Raw genomic sequence first — 27,250 nt, 5'->3', positions numbered from 1 at the left:
ACCGCCATCTATTGCGCGGCGGTTGAACTTACGTCTCTCGGTCCGAGCAGGCAACTGGACATACGGACAGGTTTGTTCGTTTGTCTGAAAGTTTGTAAGTCGAATGTTCGCAAGTCGAGGAGTCCCTGTAGAAACCCGCACTGTTGACCAGGGCGGTCGTCAGTTTGAACCGACTCCACAGGCGGAGTTCGCGTTTTCGTAAAAAACGAAACGGCGCACCACAGGTGTACCATCGTCTCCCACCCAGAATGGAACTCCGCTTTGTAGTGGCGTCGCGCACACGTGCCAAAGACCGTAACTCGAAGTCTTTATTTGAAGCGCGTGACGACAGTTGGCGCGGGTCGCAGCGGCTAGGTGCGTAACTCGAAGCTATAACTAGTGAAGAGGTAATAGTGCATTGTCAGGAGCGCACTAGCCCAATTAACAAACTCAACACATTTGTTCACAGTAATGCGGACTTAAAACGGAAAATGTATATAATAGGCGACATGTTTGGGTCGTGCACATCTGTGTGCTGTAAAGAAGAGCCATTGCCCTCAATGTCGCCTGTTATATATTTTTTTCCATTTGAAAGCTGCGGTGTTGTTGACGATTGCGTTGAGTTTTTAACTACAAGGTTATAAGAGCTGTTCGTTTTCTGTATTGCATCTCCTTATTAAACAAAATAAAACCATTAGCTCGCTCTTCTGAAAAACCTTGCTCGCGGGAATTAATAAATAACCACACGGTCGCGCATGGCTCATCTTTCTCCTCCCTTTCTCTTCCCTTGCTCGCACAGGTCAAAGTAGAGAAGGCTGAAAAGCTTCTGAGAAAAAAGGTGAGCTGTTGGCTACGTACGGTGCGAAAGAAGTTCAACAACATGCGTTGCGTCCGGGATTGATAGCTCGCTAAACAACGAGCGCTCGGCACACTCGTGGCTTCTCATGGTCCCGTTGGAGCAGCCAGCCCCTGCGGTGATTCGCACACGTTTGTCGTTTTAGTTGCGTCGCCGCTAATGACGGCGAAGTGGGATTGAGTGCACTTGACGATTGGTCGCGCACCCGACGCTCCCAAGGGCAAGAGCCGTATGGTGGGAGGGAGGAGTGTGAAAGTTGGGTGTTGGGGGGGAACAGAATTATTTAAAATCTTTTCTACCTCGCCTGGAACGCAGGAGCCCCCGTGGGTTCGATCCCGGACCCTGGCGATGCCCGTCGTATATTTGGAGTCCTCGTGATTTTCCCCCAGGCTTCCTCCGGTTTTGCCTTTCTCCACATTTAGCAACATTATTTTAGATGATTTAGCTGCGACACATTCCCAGGAGAGATGATGATTATGACGATAAAGCCACTTCAATGAGCCATCGTCATGGGTGGCCAGGTTGCCTCTGAAAAACATCTAATAGCTCAAGTTTCCTTTACCTGGTATAATAAAATAGTTTAGTTTAATATAAAAAAATTATGATCGAAAATAAAGTGGGAAGGGACTGACAGCTGCGAGTGAGATGCGCCACTCGGTGGTTCACGGTGGGGTGAGCGTCGCAGCTTTCGTCGATCAAGCCTTGCGGCCGCATGAGGGCGCATTCCTTCACATTGCCGTAAACGTTTACCTTGAGTTTACAAAAAAGAAACACAAGCAACACCAAACAAACAAAACGGACGGAGCAAACGATCCGCTTCTCGTACAAACGTAGCAGATAAGCCAAATCCGTTCTCGAAGTGCGGCCTAGAATCGCAACGATTCATCGGATTACCGGTGGAGCGGATCGCCGCGTGCCTAGTTCGACGAGGAGGATACGGGAGGGGGAAAAAGGGTGCAGCGCACAGAGGCCCAGAGCCTGAGTGACAGGTGTGGTGGATGTTCCCGGCCGTGCCCATTGCCGGCTGGTGTAGATTGATCGCGTCTCGGGTTCCACGCGAGTGCCCGTGCTCGACACCTGTGCTCGACGCGCGTATGCGTGCGCATGTGCGTGTGTGTGTACGTGTGTGTGTGCCTGCATGCGCATGTGTGTGCATGCGTGTTAAGTGAGTGTTGGCCACCCACCCCCTCGTGCGCCGTGCCGGCCTTCATAGGTGCTCGCTAGCAACACTTGCCATAAGTCTGTTAAAGGCTATACAGGAGATCTTTGTCCTTGTGTGAAGTGAGCGGCCGCTGAAGTGGGAGCGTGCGTGCGGGCAGCGCATCTCCGTGTCCGCTCGTTTGGCAGCGTCAGTTTACTGAGGCCGTTGTTGACAGGAGCACTTTGCCCGTAGCCCAGCCCGAGTGGTCGCGCTGCATTTGGTGTATCGCCGCCGCCTTTTACCTTGCGTGGGCGTCGTCTGAATGTGCCTTTGGTTCTAAAACAACGTTTGGGAAGTGGAAACAGGTTGGGGAAAATCTTTCACGCTCTAGGATTGCAGAACGCCGTTCAACACGCGTTTGTCTTGGGCAGTATTTATTGAGCGGCGCTGAAGCGGGGGCAGGTGTCTGGCCAATGGTCCCTTTTTGCTCTGGTCTGTGTCTCCCAAGTTTCGTAGCTAATCCGTACATAGCCAATCCCGCTGATCGGAGGTGCGGGGGAAGGACAACAAACTAAACACAAAAAGCAGTTCTGAAGGAATTATTTTTAAATCTAGATTTAAAAGTGCGCATAGCTCCAGTAGCTTCCTCGTATCACCTCAGGATGGTGGTTTTTTCGTCGGGGATTATCAAAAGGACAAGAGCAACTGATGCTCTGGAATAACGTTACAGCAAGATACGATTGGTAAAAGTAAGAAAGAAAAAAACCAATGCAATTGTTTCTGCATGTGGATTAAGACTCTGCTTGGCAGTTTGAATGCCTTCTCGGCAATGCTCGTCACCCGCTCTCCTGCCCTGCATTAAGATAGCAAGCACCCATTGGTGTCCGTGGGGCAAGTGGAGAAAACTAATTAATTGCAGAAGGATGCGTGGTGCTTTTTTGTTTGAATTGGCATTCAAACGAGTTTGAACTGAGCGATTGGTTAATGATGGAAACTCGCTCACGAAGACAGTTTTAGGGTCTTGCCAGTGGAGGATTTTGTTGGGTGTTGCCGAGTTGGAGTTGCAAGTGGCGGAGCAGCGGTTGGGCGCTTTCACTGCTCTATGAACCCGGAGACTTAAATTCGGATTGCATCGGTGGCGAGCAATATCGGAATGAGTCCAGGAACTCCCCCCCCCCCCAGTTTACTAAGCAGCGCTGACCAGCAAAGTGAAGTCTGCTAAAAAAAAACGCACTACCAACATTGTGGGAAGGCCTCCAGCCAGCAATAGATTGACAAAGACCTTGGAATTATTATTATTATTATAACAAAAAAAATCTAATTCTCTGGGTTAGAGGATTTATAGGCTCCGCTAAATTCAGTTTCTGCTGAAGCAGATCCCCCCCCTCCCCCTGCCGCTTCTCGTACTTGACCGTGAATTGATTCGGATTTCAAATTTGCCGCGTGCGTTGTGGTACCGCCATCGCGGTTGTTGTTCCTGTGCTTGCCGGCACGTTACGTACGGTTGCTGAGTACGTAACCTACCCGCGGGGCGTGAAGTGTCCCGTCTCACGCTCCTTTGTTTTTGCATGCCTCGCATCAGAAGCAGAAGGCCGTGGAGGTGAACAATGGCCGCGTGGACTCAGGCCACCGGAGGGAGGGCCCGGCGGCCTGGCTCGAGAGGAGAGGCGTGGCCTCGGAGCAGGGCCGCGCGTGGAGGGGGACCGACAAGCAGTCGTCCGCCGCGCCTGACGCGCCCGCCGCCGCCGCTGCTGCCGCGGCCGCCGGGCCCAGCGGTCGCGAAAACGAGCGGAAACCCAACAAACACTCGCGCGACGCTGCCACGGCCGTCATCACCGGTGGTGGTAGTGGCGGCGGTGGTGGTGGCGGCGGTGTCACCGCTGGGGAGCACCGTTCCAAAACGAGAGACGCTAACGACCGCGTGAGGCCCGCCAAACTGCACGCGACGAGCAAAGCTTCCTCCTGGGGCCTCCACAAACCCGAACAGAACTCTGTCGGCAATAGCAGCGCGGGTCGCAATAACGCCAACAACAACAGCAGCAACGGCAACAGCGGCGACGGCGGCGGCGCCAACAGCACGAACAAAAACCACCGCGCGCCGCTGGTGAAGTCGGAGGAGGATGGCGAGAATGGCAATAACCGGACGCCACGTTTGTTCTCGAGTAGCGAGCGGCTGCAGAAGGCGGCCAAGAGCCTCAACGGGATTCCCCGCGGCGGCCCTGCCGCCAGGCAGCCGCAGCAGCAGCAGCTGCAGCAGTTGCAGCAGCAGCAGCAGGCCGCGGGGTTGGCGCAGGCGCCGCGGCTGTGCGGAGTGAACGCGCGGCTCGGTGGCCTCCCGCGGCCGCCTTCCTCCGTGTCGCCGCCCAAGCCGCACCTACTGGAGAGGCACGTGATCAAGCCGCCGCTCGTGAGCCCGCCGCCTGACGCCCTGCCGCTGGGCGACGGCGGCTCGCACCCGCTGCGGCGCGAGGCCTGGCTCGGCGTCTTCCGCTTCCTGTCGCACCGTGACCTCTGCGTGTGCATGCGCGTCTGCAAGACGTGGAACCGATGGTGGGTGGCACGTGCACTCGCGCGCGTGAGTGTGTGTGTGTGCGAGCGGTAGTTATTGCGGTTAGCGCGCTGCGCTCCAAACCTGGCGACCCGGGTTCGATTCCCGCTCACGGCCAACACCACGGTGACGATTATCTGAATCGGCCCTGGGCCTCCCCTAGGTCGACTAAGCCTCAAATGAGTACCTGGTGCGATGTGTCAACACCCATCCCCTCGTGTGCAGTGCCGGCCTTTATAGGTGCTTGCTAACAGTGCTTGCCCCAGCAGTCTGTTGAGGCAATATGGGGGGGGGGTCTTTGTGTGCGTGTGTGTGCTTGGAGGGGCATTGAAGGGGGAACAGTAGTGCAGTGGTTAGCGCGCTGCGCTACGTACCCGACAACCCGAGTTCAATTCCCGCTCATGGCCAACACCAGTGACAATTATCTTAACCAGTCGTGGGCCTCCCCTATAACAAACTACAGCTTTTTTATTGAATTTTACCAGGTTAAGGCCCACTGAACTATGTAGCTCTTTTTCAGAAGTGACCTGGCCACAAATGATAGCTCAACGAAGTGATTTGTCACGTGGATATTTATAGCAGCTAAATATTCTAAACGCGTGTTTCTAAAAGTGGACGGAAAAACCGGAAGTCCCGAAGAAAAATCCAAGTAACCACGGGGAGAGAGAGAGAGAGAGACACGCAAACTCCAAATATACAGCACAAGCATCAGGGTCGGGTTCGAACCCACAACCTCCTGCATACCAGTTGAGGTAGTTAACATCTCACCACTGCGGCTCCCCAACCACACTGGGTCGGCTCAGCCTCCCCTAGGTCGGCTAGGCCTCAAATAAGTACCTGGTGCGATGTGTAAATATCGCCACTGGGGAGACGAAGGCGGCCAGGCGTGTTGCTGGCCACCCACCCCCCCGTGTGCCCAGCCGGCCTTCATAGGTGCTCACTGACAGCACTTGGCCTCAAAGTAATTTAGGCTATACGAGGGATGGGCAAATGTAAAAGTTTCAAGAGGTAAGGGTGTAACACGGTTTCCCGAATAGAACAGGGTTATTTATTATAGGAGATTGGGGCAAAAAGAGACGATGGTGGCACTGCGAGTGAGTGGTTTGTGCCTGCAGTGTCGCTGTCGGCGCTGGGCATTGCTAACGTTAAGAACAAACAAGTGCCGCTGACGGTGGCAGAGACTAGACAAACAAAAATTAACCCAGGTTCAAAACGTCATTTTGTTACCGTTCTACACACGTGGGTTTACGCCGCTAAGCGGGTACAGAAATTCCAGAACGCCGCGTGGATCCGGGGCGCGCGCGCCCATGCGCATCGCATTACAGCCGCCCCGCCGTCACCACGAGCGGAGCGACGGCTCCCGTTGGGAGCAATTGCAGCACGCCCGGACCCCGTGGTGACGAGGGACCGAGCTCGCGATCCCGAGAGCAGGGGAGCAATTTGCGACTCGTTAACGACGCGGCACCTCCGGAACGGGCGACTTGAGGGATTGGGTCACATCCGCGTGAAGCGTCTTGAGCCTTGGCGGTGCGGCCCGGTCTGGGCCCGGCTCGCTGGCGCCACCCCACCCACACCACATCACACCACCCACCCCACCCACACCACACCACACCACCCACCCACACCACACCACCCACACCACACCACCCACCCCACCCACACCACACCACACCACCCACCCCACCCACACCACACCACACCACCCACCCACACCACATCACACCACCCACCCCACCCACACCACACCACCCACACCACACCACCCACACCACACCACCCCACCCACCCCACCCACACCACACCACCCACACCACACCACCCACACCACACCACACCACCCACCCCACCCACACCACACCACACCACCCACCCCACCCACACCACACCACCCACCCCACACCACACCACCCACCCACACCACACCACCCACACCACACCACCCACCCCACCCACACCACACCACCCACCCCACCCACACCACACCACCCACACCACCCCACCCACCCCACACCACACCACCCACACCTCACCACCCACACCGCACGTCGCCAAGAAAGCACAAACTATTTAAAGCGTTACTGAAACAATAACGCGGCACGTGGGTTTACGCTGTAATACCGCAGGTTGTAATGCAGGAGCAATTCCCTTTTCCGTGCGCAGCCTGGGACGACGTCGCGTGTTTGACCATCGCCCATTTTATTTTGTGTCGAGTCGTCCGTGTTCGTCTTTCTTGACCGGAGCGGGCACGTTAGGACGTGGCGAGAAGCTGCGCGCTGTTTAACGCTGATAACCCGTGGCAATGTGTGCACACACGCTCATCCATCCACACACACGCTCATCCATCCACACACACACACACGCTCATCCACACACACACACGCTCATCCACACACACATGTGCACGAACCTCCCCTCTCCGCCGCGTGACAAAATAATAATGCTCAGATACAGATTTAAAATGATGACAAAATTCAATAACGTCGGGTTTGTCCCAGCATATATATTTGTCTTTAAACTTTCCAGGCGTAATGTATTTTTCGAGTAATAGTGTTTGATATCGGAGGCTGTCAGAAAATTGGCAGCTTGGGTGAAAAGGCTCCTGTCTAAATACGGCAGTAACGGCACTTTCATTAATCTTTCATCTTGCCTCATCATTCTCGCAATCGCTGTGGAGGAGGGGTGGGCCGCGTTTGCTACGCGTGATATTGTTTGTAAAATTGTTTTTGACGGATATTTAGCATCCACATTTGTACTCTTTTTCTAGATGGGTGGGGGGAGGGAGGGGAAAAAAATCCAAGTGATCTCCTGGCAGCGTCGAGCCGCAAAGAGCCGTTTCAAACGAACGTGCGCCCTCACCGACAGCGGCTCGCGAAAGCCCCAAACTCGCGACGCCGTAACACTCCCCTGTCGTTGCCGTCGCGCTGCCAGTAAGCGAGGCGCTTCGTCCTTCCGACCCTACGAACGGAAGTTTGGCTTCCAGGTGAACGATGTCTGCGCTGTAGATATATTCGATCTCCAAAATGATCGATCTCCCACGTCGGTCGTTCGGCGTTGCATGCCCGTGAACGTTTAAAAACGCTGGCTTCGTCTTTATCAGTGCCTGTCACGTGGCTCCCACGTGATGAGCGAGGCCCCAATGCGCAAAGCGGCCAGGGAAAGTGCTGCCCTCTGCTGTGAAGTCACTTGAAGAGAACACGGAGGTAGCTCCGTGGTGTCTTGCTTTCGTGGGCCGTTGCGCCTGCACCCGCTCTGCTTGGGCGAGAGATCCGGGTGGACTCTTCGCCTCGTGACTCGATGCCCGATGGCACGAGCGGGTAAAGAACGAGGGGAAATTCCGGCAGCTCCGATGAATCATCGCGTCCCCGTTTCTTCACCATCGTCACCGAATCCTCCGCAGCTGAACCTCCTCCCCGCACGGCACCCCTCGTGGCGCGTTGCTATAAGGACTGTTCCGCAAGTGGCGCCCTTAACCGTGCGGATGGAGCCATTTGGGGGATTAGGTGCGCGGTCCGCAGGGGTTTAGAGGGCACGGGGACCCTGATGGTCGCGTTAATCTCGCGCTGCGCCCCTGGGGCTCTCGTAACCTCCAAGCGCAGTCTCTGCTCAATGCACGCCGCCTTGCATGCGTTTACGCCTGTCGGCAAATCGCCCCAATGGCGTCCGTTCTCGCCAGATCCCGGGAGCTAAGCAGGATTGAGCCTGGCTGGGAGGGGGAATCCGTTTGTTATCGGCTTCCCCGGGGCTACGCTGTCGGCAGAGGGCGGTGCAGCACGATCCGTTGTTCTGCTCTGCACTCCGACAACGCCCGCGATCCTCGCCTCCACCAGCCCCGCACGGAGGCAACTGTGAATCGGCGCTCGCGGTCTGCACCGCGTGGGTTAGGCCCTCGTCCAGCGGTGGAGTGACAGTAAGGGCTGTACGTGTACGTAACCTGCACGTGGTCAAGTGCTTTACCAGAGCGGCATCTGCTATGCGCAGCACATGGGCCGCCCGATGTGTCCTGAGCACAGTTGCACGTGGCAGAGCCGTAGAGAGCACCCGAGAGAACCCACGCGATTGTACCCGTCTGTGAAATACTCTTCCTTGCGGACGAGAGCACGTCCGTTGCGATGCCGGTCGGTCGCCTGCTCCGTTGAGCGTTGTTGTTTATCTCCCCACCGCCGCAGGTGCTGCGATCGGAGGCTGTGGGCCAAGATCGACCTGAGCCGGTGCAAGTCTGTGACTCCGCTCATGCTGAGCGGCATCATCAAGCGCCAGCCCAGCGCTCTTGACCTCAGCTGGTCCAACGTCTCCAAGAAGCAGCTGGCCTGGCTCGTCAACCGGCTGCCAGGTGAGTCTCGCGGCGCGCGGCCACCGCCAAAATCTCTCTCCGCGCGCGTTTGTCGAGACACCTCGACGGCGGCGTTTTGCGGTGCGATCGTCCGCACTGGGGAAGCAAAGGCGGCCGCCCGGGAGCGGTCCTTCCCCCACCACCCTCTCATTTGCAGTGCCAGCTTTAATAGGTGCTCGCTAACAGCACTTGCCCGTTTGTCTTTTCCATAAACGCCGTTGCCATCAACGTCCTGGGTAAGAGGCAGCAAGAGGCAGTCGCCCTCCAACAGTAAAAGAGGCTGCAGAAGCGACGCTCGCAATAAAGAGTGGGGCACGGGGCAGCTAAATTGCAGCGCGGTGGCCTCTGCCAGTCATCTCAGCCAGTCGACCGGTGAACCGTCATCTGGGCGAGCCTTCCACGCTTCACACGATAGACTCAAAGCGCACCGAGCCGGCACAAGCGCCGCGGTGATGTCGCCGCCCCCATGTATACCCGCGCAGGCCTGAAGGAGCTGGTGCTGTCGGGCTGCCCGTGGGCGTCGGTGTCAGCGCTGTGCGGCGCCAGCTGGCCTCCGCTGCGGGCGCTCGACCTGCGCTGGGCCGAGGGCGTGAAGGACGCTCACATCCGCGACCTCCTGTCCCCCGACTCGGACTACACGCCCGGTATGAGCAGCGTGCAGTGGCACGCGACGGTGCACCACGCGCACCCGACGCGGTGAACAATTTGCGCGCGTCAAACAAATGCCGTAATACACCACACACTCGTAGCACTACGCACGCACGTGCTCGCCACTCTATCGCTACTCGCAGAGCACAGCGTACAACGGCACGCGACGGATTTAAGGCAGGCAGAATAAAGGATTTTGTCAATGAATGCATGCGTTTTGGGTAAATCTGTTTGGGGTGGCTGCTGCGATTAGGACGTTGTTGTCATCGTCATCATCGTTGCTGCGATCCCTGGCGCGCAGGCGCGGAGGACCGGCTGCGTGGCGTGTCGGAGCTGCGTCTGGCCGGCCTGGACATCACGGACGCGAGCGTGGCGCTGCTGGTGCGCCTGGCCGCGGGGCTCTCCACGCTCGACCTAGCGCACTGCGCGCACCTCACGGACCAGGCCGTCAACGTGCTGACGGCGCCCGGAGCCCCCACTCGCGACACCCTGCGCCACCTCGTCCTGGCCGGTGCGTGCCGCTCGCTGGCGCCCGTCGCTACGCTCGTTGCGCCGCTCGTTGTTGTGAAGTCTACGGAGTTCCGTAGGTTGTCGTCGACGGGACACGGGCTGAAACCGCTGACTTGCATTATCGCTGCGCCCGCGCCCCCCCCCCACGCAGGCTGTGCCCGCATCACGGACGCGTGCCTCCCACTGCTGGTGCGGTGCCCTCACCTTTCCCGCGCCGACCTGCGCTCCTGCAAGCTGGTGACGCCCGAAGCCTGCCAGCGCCTCGTCACAGAACTCTGCCCGCAGGGCACCTTTGCGCTGCCGGAGGACCGGCTGATCCTGCGAGTGACGAGCACTGGCAGCTAGGGACCGGGGCGGATTGGGGGGGGGAACGGGTTGGAATAATGGACGCAAGCGGGGGTCATACGGAGGAGGTGCGTGAGTGCGCATGCCTGTGCGTGCGCGTTTGTCCATGGGATGTTTGCGTATGGAATTTGCTACAATGTTTGCTGTATTTGCTTTGTATTTTTTTCTCCATCCGGACCCCCCCCCCACACCTGGTCCCCCCCCCCTCCCCCGGCACCATCACACTCCTTAAAGGAAACATGTACATCTTACAAATATATATGTGCGTGCGCGTGCGTGTGTATATATCTATTTTTTAGGCTGGGTTGTACTTGGACCATTCTCTCGGGATTTTGTAAGTACGCGATTGTATGTATGTATATATATGTGCGAATGAAGGACTGACTATGCGTGTGAATTTCCAAGTTCCTTTGAACGACGTTTTTTTTTTGCGCCACTGAAACTTGGAACCCAGCACGCGGTTTCCCCGCCGCCGCCAGGCAACGCTGGCGCCGGGGACCGTGCCAGCCGGGACAGGGCAGCTGCTGTACGAGTCGTGGTCGATGGGGTTCATGGCATTTTACTAAATATTCATTTACAAAAGTTTGCGGAGGGTGGGGGGGGGGTGCTTTGATGCGATTGGCAGTTTGAGGAGAAGGGGTGGCACTGAGCGTGCGTGTGGCGGTGGTCGGTGAGCACGTGTGATTTTTTTCTACGCCTGCAAGTGTATTTTTGTACGTGAGTGAACGAGGTTGTGTGTGTTTTGCGCGCTTATTTGCAGGTGATTGAACGAGCGAGTGTGTTTTGTAGTCGTTGCACGTGGGAGTGTGTCTGCGTAAGTGCCAACGAATAAGTGTGCGCGCAAACGAGCCTTTCATTTCGAGTGCGGTTGAGTGTAGGCGCTGGTGAGTGAACGTGTGTTTTTGTGCATAGATGTGCATTGGCGCGTGTAGTTGCGTGTGTAGATGCGGTGTAGGTGTGGGTGGGTGAGTGAGCGAGCGGACCTCTGTTATTGTTGTGGCTTGCCTGTATGCTTTCTCAATAGTGAATGCGTGCAGGCGTGTTGTCAGTGTATGTGAGTGAGTGAGCAACTGAGCGCACGTGTTTTGTTGGTAGATGTGCGGGTGTGTGTGTAGGTGTAAGTGAGCGTGTGGGTCTGTGTGTGTGTGTGTGTGTGCGTGCGTGCGTAGCGGTTCCCACGCTGCGCTACGAACCCGGCGACCCGAGTTCAATTACTGCTCACGGCCAACACCAGTGATTATTATCTGAACCGGTCCTTGATCGCTCCCCTACCGAGTGAGGTGTGTAAAATCATCGCCACTGGGGAGACAAAGGCGGTTGGGCGTGGTGCTGGCCACCCACCCCCTCGTGTACCGTGCTGGCCTTCATAGGTGCTCACTAAACAGCACTTGTCCCAACAGTCTGTTAAGGCTATACGGGGGATCTTTATTTTTGTCTTTTGAGTGTGTGTGTGTGTAGGTGTGAGCGAGTGTGCGAGTGCCGTGTTGGTCGCTGGGAGTGGCCGGTCCACCAGGGCTGGCCTTGTGCCTCTGCTGTCGGGTGCTGAGCTGAGTGTGAGGGTGCTGAGCTGAGTGTGAGGGTGGTGCGCTGAGTGTGAGGGTGGTGCGCTGAGTGTGAGGGTGGTGCGCTGAGTGTGAGAGTGGTGCGCTGAGTGTGAGGGTGCTGAGCTGAGTGTGAGGGTGGTGCGCTGAGTGTGAGGGTGCTGAGCTGAGTGTGAGGGTGCTGAGCTGAGTGTGAGGGTGGTGGTGGTGAGGGTGGTGGTGGTGGTGGTGGCGGCGGCCGTGCGCCTCTCAATGTGAATCCGTCATGATGCCTCTGCTTTGTGGCCCAGGCCATTTCACTGGACCAGAGTCCTTAACTAACAAACAAACAAAAAATCCTTAAAAAAATATACCAATAATGTACGTACTATTTTTGACTGAACTCTGTAAATACCTGTTTTGTACGCCGCTTTATAACTAAAAGAGGAAGTTGAGCTTTGCCCGAAAGTACTTGAATATTTTCAAGGAAAATAAACTGCTTCTGATACCACGTGATCCAACGGGTTATCCACTGTCAGACCTGCCGAGGCCCCCCAACGTAGGCCTGCGACGTTACACGAAAATGTCTAGTTACATCGACGAGAACATTTTACAGAGGCGCGAGAGCGAAATGGGGAACTGAAATAGTGTTAATTGAACGAGACGTTCTGCCATCAGCGAGAGGGTGCCGACACTCGGAGGGGGTTGTATTTCTCTCCGGGTCATGAGCCTTTTTTTTGGCACGGAAGATCAGCAGTGGTGGCGAGTCGCTTTGTTTTTTTTGGAAAGGTTCCTCTTTGTGGAGTTTGTATTTTTTTTGTCGCCCCACCGCCCGGTCCTCCTCCGAAGCTACACAAACATTACCACGCATGCTAAACAGACGGGGCGACCGCAAGACAGCCCTCCGCTGCCAGCTCTCGCCCGATCACGGCTCAAGTCATGCTTGAAATTAAAACCGTCGACATGACGCAGCCGTTCATCATTTCGCCTGCAAAGACCGTGCGCGTGCACGCTTGAGCGCACGCACGCTGACACCGTGCGTGCGTCCACGTGCGTGCACGCGGGCACACTATCGTGGGTTATTCACAAATCTAGCACAAGATTTTCCTTACGTCCGCATCTGTCACCGTCCACTGGAGGGCGTTGTTCGTAACTTGAGCCAATCTCACGGGACCCAGGGAACGTCGTGCAGGAGGAGAGATTTGGTGTGTGCCTCTGTGTGCCCGTCCCTGCCGCCTCACTTCCCCCAGCCCCCCCACTACCCGCAATCCTCGCTCCTTATTATCGAGGCCATCTCAAATCTATCTCCCTCTCTGCTGCACCATGTTCCGTGGCCCCGACAGGAGTTGCTGAGAAGGAGAATATGACTCCCTGCAGTGAACATCGGCAGCGTGGAATAGAACGCTGCGTTTTTGCTGAGGTACAAAACCTGACATTGCGAAACTTCTCCTTAAGGTGTGAGTGAACGCCTTTGTGTGCCGTCTTATGTCCACGTTTAGGGGCTGCATTTGTAAATGACATTCATTGAATAAAACGTTTTGTAAATTATGCTGTTACGCGTTTACCTGTTTGAACCTCGTTTTTCATTTGTAAAGATGCCCAATTTTGTTTGTGGGTTTTTTCATTTATATTGTTTTTATTATTGTTTTTTACCTGAAATGGGACAAAATATTCCAACAGCAGCGTTTAAATGTTTATTGTAATTGGTGTTGAAAACACAAATGTTTACTGTTCGCATGGATCACATTTTCAAATAGCAAGTGTGTGAGTGGTGCATTATCGCAAGCCTGTAATGCCATATTTATGCCCTGATCTCTTCATCGGTGGCTGGACGTCGACGGGGGGAACCCCATCTCACCCCAAACCCGCCCACCGCCTCTTCCTCCGCACCCAACGCGCAAAGTCTTCGTTTGCGGGGGGGATGTGTCCGCCTGCAAAAAAACCAAAAGCACTCCCGCGCCAATCGCTAATGCCACTGGCGGTGGAACGCCGTTCTGCATTTGTGAATAAGCATACCCCCCCCCCCCCCCCCATATACTGTCTGCTCATGAGTAAGGCGTACAATGCTCTTCTTGTGAATGATCATAATGCGGTTCTTCACTTGTGACTTAAGCATTCAGCGATGCGGTGTTCTGTGGTTTGAGGTTGGTGGGGTGGTGGTGGGGGAAGGAGGAGCAGCCAACCCACCTAGTCTGGAGTATCGGATGTCTTTGGGGAAAGTCTGGGAAGTGGGAAGTCGAGTGGTGGAGTTGGGAGAGAAATATTTGTTCATGTCACCGATTACATTGGACAATTTATATCTGCACCCCTGCCTTGCTGGTGCTGTGTTGGTTGGCTGTGTTACAATGAGTTGGTTAGGGGGTTGATGATGGGGGGCAGGGAAGGATATAAAGAAGAGGGGGGGGGGGGCTGATGTAACCTGGCTACTGTAGTCCACATTTACAACTCTCTCGGTGCTCTTTTGAAAAGTAAAAAAAAAATGCACATGCACTGCAATCGGCGACAGCGTCAGCATTGTGTACATACAGAAGCCGTGTGTACATACAGAAGCCGTGTGTACATACAGAAGCCGTGTGTACATACAGATGCCGTGTGTAACTGCCATCCGGTGGCCGCCTCGTGGCGCGTTGCTGTTTTCCCTGATCAAACGGTGACCACCTTGTCCATTGGTTTAGGATTTTACATATTTTTGCAATGTAATATATAACACATACACAACCACTGAGGCAAATGAAGATGTCAGTTGGAAGTTTAAAATTAGAACACTTAAGTGTGGGGAGGTTCAGCTTTTTTGTTGGAGTTAAAAGAGTTTTCCTGCAGGTTGTTTGTAATTTATATAAACTGCTGAGACGACACCTCCCATTTCATATCTGTATAATTGTTCAATTATACCGGCATGTTTCGAGAGGTTTGTTTTGGTTTTCTGTTTCGTTTTTATATTTCTGTTGATATTGTTTTTTTATATATGAAATATCTATATGAAAGTGAGACGGATGATGGTGACGACGACGATGGTGACGACGACAGTGATGGTGGTGGTGTTGGCATCCCCCTCAACTCGTTGGGACTGAGTTGTCACTCGATCGCTCGCTCTCCCGGCCGACGAGAAACAGATGTTTACGTCCAATAAACTCGACTGCTCTGCTGGAGGAAAAAAAATAATCCCACGCGCGTGTCTCTCTTATCTTATATTTTATATTTATAGAGCGGCATTTGATCGACGCGCTTAACGTGATTCATAAAAGTGGTACTAAGAAATTATTTAGATGACGTGGGTGTGCAAGCGATGAGGAATGCATGAGAGTGTATTTGTTGAACTTCTTTCGCACCGTACGTAGCCAACCGTGCTAATCGGAGGTGCGGTGGGGTGGGGGGACAACCGCGTTAGAGAGATCATGAAAGGGTCGTGGGGAGGGAAGAGGAAGAGAATGGGCAATGAAAGAGAGGTGATCCCGCCTTGCTCACATGTGCATTGCTCTGCAAGATTATTTATTTTCATGTGCTCTGAAGAAGGGCTGTTGCCCGAAACGTCACCTTGTTACGTGTTTTTTTAAGGCCATGCACACTTCTTCAATGCGCTTGTGCACAAACAGCAGCATCACCTTTAATGCTCACGTGGGAAACGATGCAGATACCTGGAGAGACTTGATTGGGAGGAATGCCCCCCCCTGTTCTGAACCCGGACGGTGAGATGTTTTTTTGAATTCTGCGTTAGTCACAGAATGTGAATAACAAACACCATGTTACAACACAAGGATGCTCATGAATGTATTTGTACCAGAGCACCTAGGGCCAAAGTTGAGTGGTTGACTTTATAGTTGTGTAGTGGGTTCAACTGAGTCGCAGACTCACTTCTTGGAGGCAACACGTATATTAAAACCAACACACGGGGTAACTGCCCCTTAAGATAACAACCTATGGTGGTGTACCACCAGGCTATCTACACTAATCACACTGGAGTTAGCTACGACGGACCGGACCGCAGCCTGAGTCCGGGTCCACGTGTTGGTGACTTGTAGAACGTAGTTTCTTCAGGATGAACAACAGCAGCCGGTCCCTCTGGGGGACCCGGCTTATATCCTCTGTGGCGGGGCTGGCCCCGCCCTTAGCCACGCCCACCTTCTAGAATCCTCAAACAGGATCTCGGCCCTGACACGTGACCACCCCTAGCCCCCACCTGGGGGCCCTGTGTAGACTTTACCGGTCACGTGTCCTTGGGGGTCAACCAGAGTGCCATGGCCCTTGGTCACCCCATTCCCGTGGCTGGCACGCTCACACCCTATCATGTAGGGGTCGGCACTGCACGCAGAGCGTGGTGCCACTCAGCACTGCCAGTCAGCGCTCACCAAGCCCCTCTAGGGCCGGTACTGCACCCACATACACGTGGTGCCCGAGATGGCAATACACGCCGTGCCTCTCTCGGGTCGGCATTACAGTGACATCCCCGATGTCACTACAGTTGTATAATCGAACCTAAGGCCATATGTTCTGTACACTGGGAGTGGAGAGAGGGGCCGGGCTGTCAACTGATCACCACCTGGTGGTAAGTTGGATCCGATGCTTGGGGCACCGACCAGATAAGACGTGGAAATCCCAAACGAATGTTGCGGTTATCTGAGAACGTTTGGCGGAAGATCCAGTGCAGAGAGATTTCAACTTCCATCTCCGGGAAAACTTCTGCACTCCAGGAGAGGTCGTGGACATTGAGTTCGAGTAGACGATGTTCAGGACCTCGATTGTCGATGCAGCTCTGGAAAGCTGTGGCCTAAAGACAGTTGGTGCCTGTCATGGCAGAAACCCTAGGACCACCAGTGCTGAGGTCAGCTGTCGCGTTGAAGGAGGCTGCGTTGGCTGGGCCACGTAGCCCGCATGCCAAGCCACCGAATGCCTAAACAGCTTTTGTTCGGCCGGATCGAAGGGGCTAAACAGGCGCGGCACGGGCTAGATAAGAGATGGAGTGATGTGGTACAGGAGGATGTGGAGCTGAGTGGACTTGGCGATGACTGGTACCAGCGGTGTCAAGATCGGCCTCTGTGGAGGAGGCTCGTGAAGGACGCTACTGGGCAGTTGGAGGCAGTCGCCCTCCAACAACAACGGAGGGCGGAGGAGCGACGCTCACAACAACGAGCGGAGCGCCGGGTGGCTAAAGCACAGCAAGTTGGCACAGTAGGGAGCACAGGTGGTGCATCAGCCAGGCATCTCAATCAGTCGACCCGTGGCACCTGGGTCTGCCCCGTGACCTCCTGCCAGCGGGCGTTCGACACTTCACGTGGCTTCAAGGTGCACATGGCCTGGCACAAGCGTCGTGGTGACGTCACCGCCACTTAGTGGCGAATGGCGGTTGTTGTTGTTGTGGTACAGTTGGGGTGTGTGTGTGTGTGTGTGGTGCAGTGGGAAGCGGTAGTGTAGCGATTAGCGAGCTGCTCTACGAACCCGACGACCAGAGTTCGATTCCTGCTCACGGTCAACAACCAGTGACGATTATCTGAACCGGTCCTGGGCCTCCCCTAGGTCGACTCAGCCTCAAATTAGTGCCTGGTGCGGTGTGTAAACATCACCACTGGGGAGACAAAGGCGGCCTGGCGTGGTGTTGGCCACCCATACACTCGTGTGCTGTGCCGGCCTTCATAGGTGCTCGCTAACAGCACTTGTCAATAAAGCAGAGATGTAGGTCTTGTTGGAATTCCCTACACCTCTGCTGTAGCAGACGGACATAAAATATGACATCTGTGCAGGACCGCCCTTTCCTGAAACCACATTGGGGCTCCGCAAGCCTCTCCTCAGCGTGCCTAGCAAGGCGATGTTGAATAATTATTGCCAGGACCTTTCCCGGCACACTGAGGAGTGAGATGTCCCTGTAGTTGTTACAGTCTGTGCGGTCCCCCTTCTTAAAGAGGGGGACCACCAGGGCATCCTTCAAATCCTGCGGAACCCGTCCAGTGGTCCAAACTGTTACGTCATGTAGCGCAGTCTGTACACAAACGCCACCCTCCCTCAGCATTTTGCTTGGGAGATCATCTCTGCCCAGTGCCTTTCCTGGTCTCAGACTTTGGATCGCCTTCAGTACTTCCTCAACAGATGGCACCTCAGCCAGCCTCTCACAGGGGGTGACATCTTGCTCTAATATTTGAGGCACGGCAACCTCAGCAGGGTCATCCCCACTTTGCCCCATGATGTTTTCCAGGCTGAGGGATTTCCCCTCCCCCAGGACCTCACAGAAATGCTCATCAAATCTGAAAACCTGTTTCTGGGGATCGGAGATTGGATCACCATTCTTCCCCTAATGATGGTAATAGGTGTGGCGCTGCAAGTTACTTTAATGGAATTAAAGAGCGATTTGTGATCGCGGGCCACTGAGGCAGATTCCATCTCCCCAGCAACCCGCGACCACCACCCATCCTTGCAGCGCCTCACGGCTCTCCGAACCTCCCAGCAAAGGCTGCGGTAAGCCTCTTCATTCCCTGACGTAGGATGCTATAGAGTATAGACGATGAGAGTGGGCCTGTCGCTTTTTCTCAGCCAGCCTGAACAGCTATGACAGGAGGTCATAGAAGGCATCTAACTCATCAGGCTGGCCTGCATCCCTCCACGGATGTTCGTCTTCAGTGGGGGCACAAGTAACACCGACCACCACTCCTCGCCTCTGGTTGATGGGAAGTCGAGCCCAAAGTAGCCTGGGGCTGATACCCCCAACTGTACCACCACACACAACCCCCAACTGCACCACACACAACCACCCTGAACTGCACCACACACACCTACTCCACCACACAGACACACCAACTTTACCACACACACACCAACTTTACCACACACACACACACACCTACTCCACCACACACCCGGCTAACGGCATCCACGCAAAGAGCCCAGGGGAGGGCGCTGAACACAAGCACCTGTCACCCACCACCACGATTCCAGGCCGCGATGACGGTTTTCTCAGGATTCAGTTCCCCTGACCGCAAAGTTCTTTGCGCACGTGGTTGAACCCGAGCGCTAGTTCAGGTGATGAGTGGAGGTGCGAGAGGCGGCTCACCCTGGGTAACCCGGGGGGGACCCTGCACCTGGACCCAGGGTTCCCTGCACCAAGAGCAGTGACGATTTGAACTGGTCCTGGACCTTCCCTAGGTCGACTCAACCTCAAATGAATACCTGGTGCGATGTGTAAATATTGCCACTCATGTGCCATGCTGGCCTTCATAGGTGCTCGCTAACAGCACTTGCCCCAACAGTCTGTTAATGGTATACAGAGTAATCTTTGTCTGTGTAGGTGTTAGGGATAGGGTTTGGGTTCAGGATAGAGTTAGGGATAACGTTAGGGTTGGTGTTAGGGACATGTTGGGTGATCTGGTTGATCCAAGTCTACTAAAATAAGGACAGGGCAAAACATGCTTTTATGTTATATATATTGTTTATAGAGCGACAAAATATTGCTCCAGTAACACACGTGGTGCGGTCGTGTCGTACGTACAACATGCATTTGAAAAATCACGTGCGTTTTAAGTGGAGCCATTGCCGCGAGGGCGCGAGTGATCCCGGCAGGAGGGATGATGAGGCCCTGCCAGTGTGGAGGAATTAGGGTCGCCCTCTCATTTCTCAAGATGAAGAAGATGCTGACGGCACTCTGGCTACAACCTCAAACACTTCCGTTTAAACCCTGAAACCCAAACACGTTTAGCTCTCCAAACATTCACGCTTCGGTAACGTGCAATTCACATTTAATTTTAGAAATTTTATTTTCGTTTGGTAATTCCATTGCTTAAATTTCACTATCCACCATCACGTACTGGCATGCGATATTTTTTGTTTAAAAAAATTTCATTAAAAAAAATGCTAAATCAAATTGCCTTATCATCAATTAACGCCATGAAACATTACCTGATATGTTCTGGGTCGCCAAGAAACCAGCCTTAGGTTGGCACAGAACCCGTAGCCACAGCAAAAGGTATACTGGAGGTGGAATGCCCGGAGCGGAAATATGTTTATGGGTCGCCGACCCGGACAGAGCCGGCTGAAACGAAGCCCTGAGCGGCATCGTGGCACCGGGCCACGCGCCGGGCGGCGATGGGGATCGCGGCGGTGCGGTGTGCGCTACGGAACGTGGCCTCGCCGCTTTCCGGCATGGCTTGGAGTGGATCCAGCGTGGCCCAACGCAGTTTGGCGTGGCTCGCCCTGGTTTGGGGTGGTGGCTTGCCCTGGTTCGGGTGTGGTTCAATGTGGCTCACCCTGGTTCGATATGGTTCAATGTGGTTCGGCGTGGTTTGGCGTGGCTCGCCGTGGCACGGTTGCACGGGATGTGCGGAGACGCGTCGGGATCAGTTCAATCGGTCGCAGCCGCCGTCAGCCGTGGTGATGGTGAGGTTTCCGCGTGCGTTCTGGTCGGCTTCGATCGCTTCGAACAGCGACTTGAAATTCCCAACTCCGAAACCCTGGGGAGTGGAACACAGCACCCCCACACTGGCCATCAGCCTCACGGGGACTCGGACACTCACGCGGTAAGATCGGTATAACATGGCTTCACCATAACACTCACCCAGACTCTAGCACTAAAATAACCCACACTCCAACCATAATCCTTGTACTTAGAATGACACCAACCCTAATGACACCAACCCTAACATTGACTGTAACCATTATACTAATCCCTAACGCTAATATTAACCCTGACTGCACCTCTAACTCTTATAATAACTAATTCCAAACCCTATCTCAAACATTAACATGAGTGCTAGTACAAGGGCCTAGGCTATGGTCAGGGCTGGTGCTGGGCCTAGGTTATGGTCAGGGCTGGTGCTAGGGCCTAGACTATGGTCAGGGCTGGTGCTGGGCCTAGGCTATGGTCAGGGCTGGTGCAAGGGCCTAGGCTATGGTCAGGGCTGGTGCAAGGGCCTAGGCTATGGTCAGGGCTGGTGCTAGGGCCTAGGTTATAGTCAGGGCTGGTGCTAGGGCCTAGGTTATGGTCAGGGCTGGTGCTAGGCCTAGGCTATAGTCAGGGCTGGTGCTAGGCCTAGGCTATGGTCAGGGCTGGTGCTAGGACCTAGGCTATGGTCAGGGCTGGTGCTAGGGCCTAGACTATGGTCAGGGCTGGTGCTAGGCCTAGGCTATGGTCAGGGCTGGTGCTAGGACCTAGGCTATGGTCAGGGCTGGTGCTAGGGCCTAGACTATGGTCAGGGCTGGTGCTAGGCCTAGGCTATGGTCAGGGCTGGTGCTAGGGCCTAGGTTATAGTCAGGGCTGGTGCTAGGGCCTAGGCTATGGTCAGGGCTAGTGCTAGGGCCTAGGCTATGGTCAGGGCTGGCACGAGGGCCTAGGCTATGGTCAGGGCTGGTGCTAGGGCCTAGGTTATGGTCAGGGCTGGTGCTAGGGCCTAGGTTATGGTCAGGGCTGGTGCTAGGGCCTAGACTATGGTCAGGGCTGGGCCTAGGTTATGGTCAGGGCTGGTGCTAGGGCCTAGGTTGTGGTCAGGGCTGGTGCTAGGGCCTAGACTATGGTCAGGGCTGGTGCTAGGGCCTAGGTTATGGTCAGGGCTGGTGCTAGGGCCTAGGCTATGGTCAGGGCTGGTGCTGGGCCTAGGTTATGGTCAGGGCTGGTGCTAGGGCCTAGACTATGGTCAGGGCTGGTGCTAGGGCCTAGACTATGGTCAGGGCTGGTGCTAGGGCCTAGGTTATGGTCAGGGCTGGTGCTGGGCCTCGGTTATGGTCAGGGCTGGTGCCGGGCCGAGTCTGTGACCAGCATTGGCGTGAACCAGGATGTAATTTCTCACTTGATACATTACGGCACGCCACTAGGCTGGCTTGGAGTAGGGATTGTTGACGTAAGGCACTGCCACTCGAGGATATGGTTATGCTTATCGATTACAATCCTATATTACTGTACTCTATATTTCTACAATCTACAAATGGGTTATGCAAATTATATGCATGGATTTATCGTTGTCATCAGTCTGGTTGTGATTTTCACAAAACTAGGCCGAGATGAGTGTGGCGTGTCAGAAGTTATTATTATTAGCTTTGCGCGTGGTTACCCAGGCAAGCCTCACTGAGTTCCTCATTTTTAAGTATTGTGATGTTTTGGCCAATACAAGTTGCAATGTATGTTGTTTCTATAACTATGGGAGGAAACCAGAGAACCCGGAGGAGACCCATACAGAACAGAAGAAGAACACAACAGACTCCACACAAAAAGAGCGCCCGAGTCGGCAATCGAACCCAGGAACTTTTTCACCGCCGCCGAAAATTATTATTAGAGCGGGCGTTATGCACCGGCGTTGGGTGTAGGGTGAGCACCTGGTGGTTGTGGCGCTGAATGACCTCCAGGAAGAGCGTTGGGCGGTCCTGCATGGGCTTGCTGAAGATTTGCAGCAGGTATCCCTTGTCGTCGAAATCCACGAGGATTTTCAGTTCCTGCCACACGAGGTGGGGGGCCCAAGCGACGCTCACCATGATTTTCACTCCCCATCGTTTGTCACCGTCATTGTCACCGTCATCGTCGCCGTCCTCTCCATCGTCACCACCGTCGTCATTGACAACATCGTCATCTTCATCACCGTTGTCATTAATACATGGAGCATTTGTGCCATTCTAAAACTGCTAGGCTATCACAAATGTAGATGGTAGTGTTGCTGCTGCTGTGTTTCACATACCCAGTCTGCAGTCGTTTCGCAGTTAAATGTAAAAATTTGGTCAACATTTGGCCCAATTTTTTTGCAAATGACGTCATGGAATCTTTAACGTCCACTGTGAGTGAAGCATAGTGAGCACGTGTGTGTGCAAGAGGCAGCGAGCGAGCGAGTGAGCGGGTGTGAATGAGTGGACAAGCGTGAGTGAGTGAGCAAGCATGTGAACAAGTGAGTGAGTGAGCATGTGAGCGAGTGGGCAAGTGAATGGTGTTGTATCCTAACCCTTCTTCCATAATTGAGATTAATAATATTTGATGATTTTTATATATTATCTTTTACTTGTTTTTTTTAATGAGTGAAACACACCAAAGCGCACCAAACTGCAAAACACCAGGTGTTGTTAAGTAATGAACGAGAGGAGGGCTAGGATGACAGAATTGCAACCTTGCTTCAAGGCAAAGGCAGTGAAAGGAAGCAGAGGCGCCTTTGTCTAAGTCATAACCACAGAAAGCCAGGAATCATCACTGATTGTGTGTTAGGGATTCCGAGCTAATTAGAACACGTGCACACAGAAAGGGAGGTAGAAGCACGCCTTGTTCTCCTGCAGCTGAGGAAACAAAGAAAAACCCAAAAAGGCCTTGGACCTGAAATTAAGAATAACATTCCCAGAGCAGAAGGTTGGAGGGCCACAGGGAGCTGATTTAAAAGAGTGTTGTATATCTCTCAAGGCGGGCAAGACCCAGCTGAATAACAAGCCTGCGGGGGTCACCAGAAGTTCGCATTCGCCTAGTTAAGACAAAAAGCTCAATTATTCTGTATTGCTATTAAAGTAACGTTAAAGTCGGAATTTAACAACAGGGTAGGCTAAAGTTATTGATATTCACACCCACTCCAATTAAACCAGGCCACAAGTTACGCCTACTGAACCATCACCATCATTAAGTCAAATGAAATGTTATTTCCATACTTTAATACTTTCTATGCAACTCGACCCGAAGCATATGACAATCAGAACCTTCCTAAGTCAAAATTGAATCGCACCCAGACAGGAGCGAATATATCATATATAAGGTTGAAGAGGGAAGGAAATTAAGAGCACGGCAGCAGACAAAAACCAGAACTGACTCCAAGGCTCAACCGCCCTCACCTCAGGAGTGACGGAAATTAATGAGGCCTTGAACAACGGCCAGCTGGACGGCAACAACAACGGCGAGCAGAGATAGGGTGGGGCAAAGACTGCGGGGCTATGAAATGCAACTTCGTGTCAGTAAAGCTCTGACAAACAAGTTAAGTTAAAGACATCACAATACATAATATCTACATAACATCAATGTTAACGCTATTCACCGTAAACTAAAGTAAAACTTATGAAAAGCCAGGATAACGGGATGAATCACCACCAGGTCGAATATAATACATAATAAAAAAACGATGTTAAACCCAGGGTCGGAGAGAAAGGGAGATCCCGGCCGTCTTTGTATCTCCGCCGCGCGGGATAGGAGTGTGTATACGCTCGGGGAAACACCTCCACTTGAGTCAAGCACCACGATGGGAAACGACAGACCTTAGGTTACATACAGAATCATAACTGTGAAATAGTAAGGGACAAATGTTAACTTAAAACTTCTTAACCATTTCTTTGTGCGCCGGGTCGGAGAGAGTGTTGCCCCTCCCTCCAGGTGGTGCAACACGAACAAAGACGCCTATGAGACGATTTGTAACGTCTGTGTTTTGGGTTCATGAAGAAGGCCAGACAAGAGATAATATTGCACCCAGACAGAGAGACGACCTCGAGGCAATTTGTAACACCTGATTGTTTGCTCGTGGGTTCTATGGAGGGAGTGGGACAACGGAATACCGTGAGTGATGCACACAAGGACATACGGACGTACGGACACACACATGGACACACCTGCCTACGGACAGATCCTGACACAGCAAAAATCGAAAAGAAGCCCCGCCTTGTGGGCGGGATCCAGGGGGATTTTTCGGCATAAAGGAAAGGATCCTGAGCATTGGAAATCAGTGCGACCAGTGGGTTGGCTCAAGAACGAGTGCGACCAGAGGGTCGACTCAGGAGTGCGACCAGCGGGTCGACTCAGGAGTGCGACGGGAGGGTCGACTCAGGAACGAGTGCGACCAGAGTGGGTCCACTCAGGAGTGCGACCAGCGGGTCCACTCAGGAGCTCGACCGGGAGGGTCGACTCAGGAGCGAGCTGCGACCAGCGGGTCGGCTCGACTCATCTTCAGCTCGTCAACCTCTGCCGAATCGGGGGTCTCTGCTGCCACCGGAGTGGTGAGCATCGCGGTTCGGCGACAACCCAGAGCTGCACGCTACGAGCGAGTTGTGGGCGCCACCTACCGACCGGGTTCCGAACTGCGACAGCGTATCAACAGCCATCCGAACCAGTTCGCCACGGTGACAGGGGATCGACTGATACGTATGACGCGCACCGCCCCCTCACCACACGACCACCAGGCGTCTGTTTGACCTAAAGAATCGACTCCGAACACTGACTATTCAAGACAACTCTTACCACTCAAAAACACTCGAACCCATAAGCCATCCGTGGCTGGAAAGCATCACAACGAGACCGAGTGATGGCCCTCCGTCGTTAATAAGAGTATTCTTAATTTTTATCTTTAATATTTAGTGGGCTGTACTCTTAATCGCATAAATTCCCAACAGATCCATCAATACGAACTGATTCTTGGCACCTCCTTCCGCCGAGCCACGCTCACGTGGGGAGTGGTGGCCCACCGGATCCTTATCAGGTGATCTGGTCCCCAATTAGTAAACTTGGTATAAGATAACGAGCTTCGGAAAAGGAGCACCGTCGCAGGCCCTTACTCCGAGCCGTTCTGTTGTCAGATAACCTGCCGATGTATCTGTTGAGATTGGTGCCTTTAAGAATAATAACTGTTTTTGATTGTGTTTTTATCGCCGTATAATCTTTCAAGTATCTTTTAATCATAATCGCCGCACGTACTCGCATCCTCTACAAAATATTCAACTGTCCCGTGACCCAAGGTGCTAACAACGTGATAAGGGTTGCGTATGATCAATAAGGAGTGCGGTACTGCGTGAACAATATTGAGTATAATCATTCATTAACGTTAAGGTTTTCTTAGCATAGTATTTGCATGTTTTAACGACTCTCTCTCTCACTAACAACCATCGCGTTATGCGGGATCCATGTGCCGTTGTCAAAGTGAAATCAGACAATCGTTGATGATACTGTATTGATGCCGTGTTGACGTTCCGGGATTGAGAGTTCGCATACTATATCATAGTTAAGGTTGAATTAGTAATAAATTGATCAATACAGAAGTGGTTGTGTGATTCTTTCCTGAAATCTATGCATAAGATCTGCTTCTGCGTTGAGATCTGAACTTGGTGACCTTAATAAACACACTAACACATACTCAGTAAATGTTAAAGCGATAACGGGGTGAACCGGGGACCTAAAATATAACCACGAATACACACTCTGGGAATGTTAAAGCGAGAATGAGACGAACCTAGACAACGATGCCGAGTTAATCTAAGTTAATCTTGCATACTTACACCACACCTGCATAACTGCATACGATTAATTGCCTTATTCCGATCGATAACCCACCCTCATCACCGAGGCGGGGTCTGGTTATCATAACGACTTGCATTATCATAATTACACCCACTCGCATAATTAATACGATTACCTCTCGAATTGGCATAATTAAAATGTGCGTAATTACATAAATTAACATATTTCCGGATAATTACACATTTGGCCAAATTTCATTTAATTATTATTATTTTCACTGAATATTCATAACCCACATATACAACATAATAATTTCACCCACGCACGCATACAACATAACAAATTTTTATAACCAACATATACAACATAATGTGGGCGTCGTCCGGGATTTCTCGCAGACAGTTTATGCATGAATTCAGGAACGAATCACTGTTGTGTTAATCAAAGTGTTGTGAACTAACGTTGCCTTGTGATTGTAAACGGGGGTATACAAACAAAACGCGCTCTGAAGGGAAATACCAGAGTAGCAGAGTATAACAAAGACAGCTGGGCTGAGATTATTTGCTCGAGTTGAACTGACGCATCCTGTGATACAATTGTTTATATGTGCTCTGAAGGGGAATTCTAGAGTAACTCACGACGCACATGAGATGTTAGAATTAAGATACACTCTTAAGTCTATTAACCACACTACATAATAGAGATGGCACAGGATCCACAACATTCTGAGTTTGACACACCAACGCATAACACTGATACAGAGTGGACCTCTGAGGAGGAGATGGAATCTATGGAAAAACAATATCGGGAATTTGTGTTAAAACGTACTGGACGGACTGCTAGCCAGCAGACGGAGCAGAGAGATATATGGGAGGGGAGCCATACAGAAGATGTTAAGGCCCATAGAAGGAAACTACTTAAGGACGTGATGAAATGTGGCAAAGCCAAACGTGACGTAAAAATTGCAGAAATAGCGAGGGTAGACTCGTATCTCCTCGCACAGACAGACAGAGAAAGATTATGGAGTGAGGAAAAATTTGAAAGGGAGAGACAAGAGAAACTGTCCTTAATGGTGCAGGTAGAGCGTCTGCACGCCCTCGTGAGAGAGAAAGAATCCGCACTAAATGCACCAGTGAAACACCCAGACGTTGATACACAGAACACATACGGGAGTAACAATTTACCACACTCCGAGCCACGTGGACGTAGCCCAGGGCCAGATCTCAC

General features: G+C 53.0%; 2 protein-coding genes across 6 annotated transcripts in view; one reads left to right on the top strand and one right to left on the bottom strand.

Annotated features, from left to right (window-relative positions):
* KDM2B (lysine demethylase 2B) overlaps positions 1-13,426 on the top strand; it is an 88,468-nt gene extending 75,042 nt beyond the window's left edge. For all 5 annotated transcript variants that reach the window (XM_061561845.1, XM_061561844.1, XM_061561847.1 and 2 more), the window contains 6 exons: positions 779-817; positions 3,559-4,526; positions 8,691-8,854; positions 9,337-9,498; positions 9,804-10,013; positions 10,164-13,426. In XM_061561845.1, the coding sequence (XP_061417829.1) occupies positions 779-817; positions 3,559-4,526; positions 8,691-8,854; positions 9,337-9,498; positions 9,804-10,013; positions 10,164-10,357 (1,737 nt within the window). In that variant the 3' untranslated portion in view covers positions 10,358-13,426. The remainder of the gene's footprint in view (positions 1-778; positions 818-3,558; positions 4,527-8,690; positions 8,855-9,336; positions 9,499-9,803; positions 10,014-10,163) is intronic.
* Positions 13,427-19,594: 6,168 nt separating this feature from the next.
* HPD (4-hydroxyphenylpyruvate dioxygenase) overlaps positions 19,595-27,250 on the bottom strand; it is a 34,914-nt gene continuing 27,258 nt past the window's right edge. Inside the window, exons 13-14 of the mRNA XM_061561897.1 lie at positions 22,162-22,278; positions 19,595-20,306 (exon numbers count right to left, since the gene is read on the bottom strand). Of these exons, the coding sequence (XP_061417881.1) occupies positions 20,193-20,306; positions 22,162-22,278 (231 nt within the window). The 3' untranslated portion in view covers positions 19,595-20,192. The remainder of the gene's footprint in view (positions 20,307-22,161; positions 22,279-27,250) is intronic.

This window comes from Lethenteron reissneri, chromosome 28 (assembly GCF_015708825.2).
Source record: "Lethenteron reissneri isolate LAM-NWPU_2019-01 chromosome 28, ASM1570882v1, whole genome shotgun sequence".
NCBI lineage: Eukaryota > Metazoa > Chordata > Hyperoartia > Petromyzontiformes > Petromyzontidae > Lethenteron > Lethenteron reissneri.
Note: the sequence above shows the minus strand (reverse complement) of the source record. Positions and strands in the feature narration are given on the sequence as shown.